At 39.8% G+C, this 8,450-nt stretch overlaps 1 protein-coding gene across 1 annotated transcript in view; it reads left to right on the forward strand.

Moving 5' to 3' along the window:
- LOC116690670 (xylose isomerase) overlaps window positions 1-7,881 on the forward strand; it is an 11,520-nt gene extending 3,639 nt beyond the window's left edge. Inside the window, exons 6-14 of the mRNA XM_032517772.1 lie at window positions 1,443-1,580; window positions 1,674-1,783; window positions 1,871-1,966; window positions 2,521-2,604; window positions 2,683-2,809; window positions 3,252-3,357; window positions 5,133-5,315; window positions 5,742-5,816; window positions 7,269-7,881. Of these exons, the coding sequence (XP_032373663.1) occupies window positions 1,443-1,580; window positions 1,674-1,783; window positions 1,871-1,966; window positions 2,521-2,604; window positions 2,683-2,809; window positions 3,252-3,357; window positions 5,133-5,315; window positions 5,742-5,816; window positions 7,269-7,352 (1,003 nt within the window). The 3' untranslated portion in view covers window positions 7,353-7,881. The remainder of the gene's footprint in view (window positions 1-1,442; window positions 1,581-1,673; window positions 1,784-1,870; window positions 1,967-2,520; window positions 2,605-2,682; window positions 2,810-3,251; window positions 3,358-5,132; window positions 5,316-5,741; window positions 5,817-7,268) is intronic.
- The last annotated feature ends 569 nt before the right edge of the window (window positions 7,882-8,450 follow it).

The raw sequence follows: 8,450 nt of genomic DNA on the forward strand, positions 1-8,450 counted from the left end.
ATCGAGAGCTTTGCCTTCTGGCTCAGCTTTCTTTTCGTCACAACGGTGCAATAAATTGAATGTTTTACTGCACCTACTGCGCCGATTTTCCGACCACTCTCATGCTCCATTGTCTCCTCACTCGCAAACAAGATCCCAAGGTATTTAACCTCCTTCCCTTGGGGTAAAGACTCATTCCCTACCTGAAGAAAGCACCCCATCGGTTTTCTGCTGAGAACCATGGCCTCAGATTTAGAGGTGCTGATCCTCATCCTCGGCAGCAAACCGATTCAGTGAGTGCTGAAGGTCGAAGGCCGATGATGCCATCATGACCACATCATCCACAAAAAGCAGCGATGAGATCCCCAGCCGAACTGCAACCTGTCCCCACCCGGACTACGCCTCGATATCCTGTCCATAAATACTACAAACAGGATTAGTGACAAAGCGCAGCCCTGTTGTTTGTTTTACTCTTGTTTATTTCTATGGTCTCAACATCTTTCTTTATTCTGTTTATCTGGGCTTGCATAATCAAACAACCTGTACTTTACATGTACCGGTAGGTGAATTATGGTTCAAATAGCTTATTAGTTTATATATCTCAGAGCTGCAAAGATAGTGATTACTTAGTATTAAATAAGTGCCAATTGATTTGATAATTGATAATCAGTTTGAGTAATTTTTTAAGAGAAAAAAGTCAAAATTCAAGGATTCCAGCTTTCTTAAATGTAATTATTTTCTAGTTTCTTCACTCCTATGACAGTTAACTGAAAAAACAAGACATTTGAGGACGTCATCTTGGGCTTTGAAAACACTGATCTACATTCTTCACCATCCTCTGACATATTTATATACCAAACAACTAATCCATTAATCGAGAAAACAATCAACCAATTAATCTACGATGAAAATAATTGTTAGTTTAATGTAAATGTGCTGTATTTATATAGCGCTTTTCCAGTCTTAACAACTGCTCAAAGCACTTTTACATCTACAGGAAACATTCACCATTCACACACATTCATACACTGTGGCCAGGGCTGCCGTACAAGGTACCACCTGCTCATCAGATAAACATTCATACACATTCACACTCCGATGCGCAGCACCGGGGGCAATTCGGGGTTCAGTGTCTTGCCCAAGGACACTTCGACAATGACTGCAGGGGCGGGGATCGAACCACCAACCTTCCAATTGGCAGGCACCGCTCTACCACTGAGCCACAGCCGCCCTAATCTATCTAGTACCAGCAAGATGTGCTCACTGGCGCGTTTAAAGTTATGCCATACAGTCCAAGCTTTAAATCCTCCTTTGTCCACCTCTCTTGTAAAGAATTGCAGCAATACGTTAATTTAAGAGTATTTAAGTAATGAAATCTGAGAACAAGAAGAACAAGAAGAAGTATTTGATGTTTATTGTGTATTGCAGTTTTCTGAACAATGTCCGTCCTCTGTTTTCTACAGGGATATGGCTCCTGAGGGCTCCACTCTGGAGGAGTCCAACAGGAATCTGGATGAAATAACAGACCTGGCTCTCCAGCTGCAGAACCAGACTGGAATCAAGGTGCTGTGGGTCACCTGCAATCTCTTTGCCCACCCAAGGTCAGTGTTTAATTCAGGTGATGACAGTCAAATGCTAGGGATTAGCTCATTTAGCCTGTAAAAACATCATTATATATTTGATTCATGTGACAGGTACATGAATGGGGCAGCCACCAACCCTGACTGTCATGTTCTGGCCTACGCCGGCGCTCAGGTTAAGAAGGGGCTTGATACTGCCAAGAAGCTGGGTGCAGAAAATTTTGGTATGAGTGACTTGATGGTGCCTAAAATGTCAATACGCTTCTCCAATGCAGCAACGTTGCTACATCATTTTATATTTGTCTTGACAGTGTTTTGGGGAGGAAGGGAAGGTTTCCTTTCATTGCACAATACTGATGTTGCTGCTGAACTGAAGCACATGGCCAACTTCTTCAAAATGGCTGTCAGTAAGTGTGCACGTGACTACATAGAAATACTGTATATACGTAAATATCACCTCTGGCTTTTGAGATGTGTCTTTGCCGCCACCATTTTGGGACTGATCTGATCTGACTATAAAGACAAACCTGGGATCCTGTATCATAAATGTATGTCTGGTATTTTCCAGTTGATAATTCAGCAATTCTATTTCTATAAAGGGCTGGGTACCGAATTAAATACTTTTTATTAGTATTGAAAAATGCCTTGTCTTTCAATACCCAATTTTAATAAATAAAGGAGTAAATCTTCCAGGAAAAACTCTACGTTACACAAAGATGGCTCACATAGTTGGAGCTAAGAAATAAGTAAAAAGGTTTTTGCCGTAATATTGTAATTTCTTTTATAAAGTTGGTATTGTTTAGGAACACGTAGCAACGTCATGGGAGTGGTGTTGGTACGTGTATTGAAAATTGTTGAACGATATTATACGGAATCTATGACATGAAAATGGGTTTAATTCCATATCAGTTTGGGTCAGGATGTGGCACACTTTCAATTTCATGTCTGTATTTGTCACCAGAGTACAAGGAGAAGATTGGGTTGAAGTGTCAGTTTCTTATTGAACCTAAGCCTAAGGAGCCCTGCAAGCACCAGTATGACTATGGTAAGGTAAACCAATAATGGTTTGTAATCTCACAGTCTTAATGATGCAGATTATATGTCACATGTGTTTCTTCTACAGATGCAATGAGTGTCATAGGATTCCTTAAGCATTATGGTCTGGAGAATCACTTTAAGTTGAACATCGAGCCCAACCACACCACCCTGGCAGGACACTCATACGAACATGATGTTGTCATGGCTTCTGCGTGAGGCATTTTGCTTACTGCTGTTACTGCATCACAATTTTAAAGGGGAACTATGTCGTTTTTTTAGATCAATTTACCATAACTGAGCAGCTTTGGAGTCATTGGAATGGTTACTTGACTTTTTTGAGTTGAATGGTGGTTGTCTTGTCCCCACCTAGCACCTGCGATCGGAAATCCACCCTTGCAACATTCGCATAATCGCACATTGTGATCTAGAGATGTAACAAATTGCTTCACGGCACTGCACACATTCGCCCATTCAGGAACCGGCTAACAAGGTAGCGATGGAGTTTTTCACACTATCGTCTAGGCTGAGCGAGTAAAAAGCAAGAAAACATCGAAGAAATGGCCAAACGGCATAGCGCCCCTTTAACACAACCACACAGCATCTTGAACACTGTGAGTATTACTTTCTGTGTCATCTTTGCCTGTTGGTGGACAGCTTTGGCATGCTGGGTTCAGTTGACTCAAACACTGGCTCTCCAGACCTGGGCTGGGACACAGACCAGTTCCCCATGGACATCAGGAACACCACCTTGGTCATGAAGGTGACCTCATTTCTTTATCTTAAAATGAAACAGGAGTTTATAGCCAAATATGTTAGGTTTTGATGTTATAAGGGGACATTGCTCAAACACTGTTGGGTAAGAATACATATTAGTTTTAGCTGGCAATAGACTTAGACTTAGAGACTTAGACTTCTCTTTTTTGATCCTTTTGGGATGACTCCTGCGAGGAAATTGAAAGTTCTAGCAGCGGTTTTAGCAAGAAAAAGAAATAAAAAATAGATAAAAAAGACAGTATAAAGACAGCAAAATAACAATAATAATATTAATAACAACAATAAGAACATTTGTCAAATAAACAAAGAAAAAAACATAAATTGCTACAAATACTAATGTACTTAGCTAAGGTTGATAAGATAAAGCGGTGTCGTTTTTTGGGCCACATGGGGGCAGTGTAACAAGCTATGCAAGCAACATTATTATCACCGTATAAAGTTGATATGGTAAATGTGTTAGGCAAGGCATTACTGCTTTATTTGCATAGCACATTTCAAGCAGCAAGGTAATAGCCTGGTCCTACTAGACTCTGGTCCATTAGCTTGGTCCTACCAGACTCTGGTCCATTAGCCTGGTCCTACCAGACTCTGGTCCATTAGCCCTGTCCCACTAGACTCTGGTCCATTAGCCCTGTCCTACTAGACTCTGGTCCATTAGCCCTGTCCTACCAGACTTTGGTCCATTAGCCCTGTCCTACCAGACTCTGATCCATTTGCCTGGTCCTACCTGAATGTGTACAGAGAGTCTGGCCACTCTCCATTAACAAGTGTTAACTTCCTTGAGGCGGGTACAGTCACTCTGGATCTGCCATAACCAATCACTAACGTTAGCATCGCTAGCGTTAGCCTTAGCCAACTCCTTCACCACTAACGGATCAAGCTGGAAAATCAAACTTTTCCCGAACCCCTTTGGAAGGAGGGCCACAACATCACGGCCACCAACAAAACAAAAGATAGTTCTTGCGCAGGCTTTCACTTCTGGATATTCGGCAGCGTTGCCTTAACGGACCCAATGGCTTCATCTTTCTCCACCGCCATAAGTACGTGACTCACAAAGAACCTCAACGTCATCGTTCTCAGCCACTCCCTCTGTTCGCGGATTGGACCGGCAAATATTTGGCCATTGAAAACCATATAACGAATTTACCGCGAGTACTGAAGGAAAATGAAAATTGAGCGGAAGTATGCAGTAGGGCGGAGCCAGGATAGCAAGGTAAAGTGCTTTAAATAAAAAATGAAAGACCATTTAAAACATAATAATAATAATAATAATAATAATAATGAGACTATAAAAACCGCTAAAATAAAATAGGACAGGTATAAAATACAAGAATAAAAGTTGTAGTGTTAAAATATTAACAATTAATAAAAGTCAGCAAGAAATGTTTTCAGCATTGATTTAAAAAAAAAAAAAAAAAAAAAACTGAGTTGCTGCAATTTTCTGGGAGTTTGTTCCAGATATGTGGTACATTGGAACGCTGCTTCTTCCTTTGTAGTTCTGACTCTAGGGACAGAAAGCAGATGACCTGAGAGACTTGTCTTTTGGCCCTAAACCATTCAGTGCTTTAGAAACCAATTCCCCTTAATCCCTTTAAAATAATCTGTCTGGCTATCATTAACTAGCCTGGACCCAGCTCCTTATGTACTTGATTAGTGCAGCTTTAGTGTTTATTACACCCTGCCCTGTGATGAGTGTAGATCAGATCAGTGATACTAGGTCCCTACCTAGTGATTCTTTAGTGTCTAATTAATCTCTTCCAGACCATCGTTGAACAAGGTGGTCTGCAGCCAGGAGGCCTGAACTTTGATGCTAAGGTGCGCCGGGAGTCCACAGACCTGGAGGACCTGTTCATAGCTCACATCGGAGCCATGGACTCCTTTGCAAGAGGACTCAGAAATGCTGTTTGCATCATTGAAGATGGGCTAATCGCTGGTATGGTGAAGGTATGTGTGCAGCTCACAGAAAATCCCTGTTTAAATAGACTTTAATTTTCAGGTACAGTATTATTGGGAGACGTCAAGTCAAGTGGGTTTTATTGTCATTTCAACCATATACACTGTATACAGTGAGACATAACATTTCACTATGCATCAAGAGGAGTTGCATTTAAAATATATTGTGTAAAAAAGGACATTTGAGACACATTTAGTGCACACACATTATAGCTTCTACATAAAGTGCAATTACTACTCAAGGTAGAGCATTTAAGACAGACAAGGGACCGGAGAGACCATAGACCACAAAAGACAGGGCGTAAGTAGTCTTGAAACAGAGCATTGATTGTTAAAAGTTAGGTTCATCATGAGGAAAAGATAGAATATATAGACTTTAGCAGCAGGTCTCTGACTTATTATGTGTGATTCAAACAGGAGCGATACTCAAGCTACAGCCATGGCATTGGAAAGAAAGTGGAGGAAGGTTCCGCCTCCTTGGAGGAAATGGAGGTAAGACTGTTGGAGACTTGTTTAGTTTTGCACAACCATCTCTGTTGTCTTATTTAATATCGTATACGTATACGCCTTTGTGTGTAGTATAGATTCAATACCATAGGTAATATTCGATCAATCCGTGATTTTTTTTTATTTGTCACATGAAATCACACAAGGTACAATTCCAGGGAAATTAAATTGCATCAACTCCTTCAACTATATCAATATTGAGTCTGAATGTAATTTAGAAGGTTGAGAAAGGATTGCTACCTAAATATGGAAAACATACTAGTCTAAGAGCAGGGACAGAGCCAGGCTCTTGTAAACATGCGGGGCTTGCTCCATTTACTCCAGCCATGTGCACTATTTTTCACAATATTTGATCATAGAATGAATCTGTGCATTGTTTGGTAAAAAATGTGATAATTGCCAAGGAAAGCAATCATCCTGGAGAGCCTCCATCGTATTTTGTATCTTAGCTTTTTAAAAAAATGTTTTTGCATAGAGTAAACTGAATTAATGGTGACATTACTACAGTAATAAAACGTTTTCTTCGTTGATTTGCCGGTTCAATCAGAGAGACCAAGGGAAAAGGACACAAAGTTGAAGTTATTTTAAAAACCTAGAAGATTTGGGGCTTTTTAAAAATCTCGGGCTGTAGTCCCAGATGTCAGCCCCCCACTTGGCCCCTGTCTAAATAACTAACTTAATACATAATTTGCCACATGTATATTGTTTCACATTTCAAGCTGCTTAAAAACTAGCCTGGATGCCACCCGAACTTAGCCCCGCCCACAACATTTGAGGTCGGGGAAGTTCGGTCTGGACATGATCCGTTGTGGAGCAACTATGCTCCAACCAGAGCTGTTTGGACCAATCAAATTGTCATTGCCATACAATGATGGACAGATGATCAACAGTTTGAGTTGGGTTAAATTAGTTTACAACAAAGATGGCTGCCGCTGGAGAACTGAGATGTGTAGATTTTCGCCATCGCGTCTGTAATTTTAAAAGAGGAACAGAGAACTGCGATCAAAGCAGTTGTCGATTGGAAACATGTTTTCCCCGTCCTTCCTATGGGATTTGGCAAAAGTTCAACATACGTCACATACTCCGTCGCTCTGATTGGTTGCAGGTCCACCTGTGTATGCCTCTGCATTGAGTAGAGAGGCATTTTCTTTCCTGCTCAATGGAGCAGCATCAGACTCATATTCTGACTAGAATCTGAGCATGACCCCGTCAGGCCAGCTTAAAACTATATATATATATATATATATAACCAGCAGTATTTGTGAACACTGCTGTTTGGCCAGTCACTGGTTTTCTGCACCTCAGACTTTCCTCAGTGTGTTTGCTCAACAGGCTATCATGTGTGTGTCTTGCCAGTGTAATAAACTGAGTAGAAATCTACAGTAGGAGAGTGTTAATGGCCTTAAACATAAAAGGCTTTGTGTTTTGTTTCATCAGGCCTTCATCAAGCAGAACGGGGAGCCCAAAGTAACTTCAGGGAAGCAAGAAAAACATGAATGCATTTTTAATCACTACATATAATAAAAACATCCCTCTCCTATGTCAGCTAGGACTAACCTTTGACAGAGATAGAAGCTGTTCTACGTGGTGAAACACATCAGTGTCAAACAGAGTGTCAGAAAGGTAGAGAACTTTATTCAACCCACTGGGAACTACAAAATCACCCACGAGGATGTTGAAAACTGCAAGCAAAAAGCTGAAATGTTAAAGTAGACAGACTGACTGAGTTTCAGTATGTATTTGTAGTACTATTGACATATCCTCTAGTGTTTTTCATACGCTGAGAGGAAATATTCATATTAGATGAGGATTACTGTTCACTGTGCAATAAAACACACTCACAATGCAGCTAACTCGTCTTCATGTTTATCTTTCCACGATCCAGTCCACTCAGATATTAACTATTGAATAATTAAAAATGATAAATTTAATGTTATTGTATTTTATTGTAAGAGATAATATTTCTTATTTACATAGTGTCTTAAATCTTTGTATAAGCTGCAACAGAAAAGAATGAAGAAAGCCAAATAAAAAAAGAGTAACTACTGTGTGTGTATATAGTTATATATTCATTTTTTAAACAAAAATATTTTAAGTACCTTCACCACAAATATGTAATTTCTGTGTCTGCCCATGTCTAATGATGTAACCCTTTATGTTTATTTAATGGTGGGCTCCATAACCTAACCATTTATCCCATGGCGCTTTATATTTAGATACATGATTCATAATTCTGTAAGTAATTCTCTCCCATTCCTGAATGTGGAATATTAATATTATTAGACTAGGAGTTCTTACCCCTTGTCATACTGTGTGTTTTCTCACAGTAAGTCTGAGGATCCTCTGTGTGTAGCCTATCGGTCTCTGTCCACAGTTAAGGTGGTGTTATGCCTTAAATATTACATACTGCTTATTTAATTCAAAGTCTTTCAAATGACAGCTATAACTGATTGCAAGTAGGTTTTTAGTTCTGGACAGAAAAAGAAGATCCTACATTCAATTTGCATTTTTGAATAAATCAATAATATTGTAGTCTATCCTACTTTCCAGGTAAAGTCTCTCCAGTAGGATTCTTGGAGTTGGTTAATATCCATATACATTTCACACAGCCTTTTTAAA

Source organism: Etheostoma spectabile, chromosome 6, assembly GCF_008692095.1.
Source record: "Etheostoma spectabile isolate EspeVRDwgs_2016 chromosome 6, UIUC_Espe_1.0, whole genome shotgun sequence".
Taxonomy (NCBI): domain Eukaryota; kingdom Metazoa; phylum Chordata; class Actinopteri; order Perciformes; family Percidae; genus Etheostoma; species Etheostoma spectabile.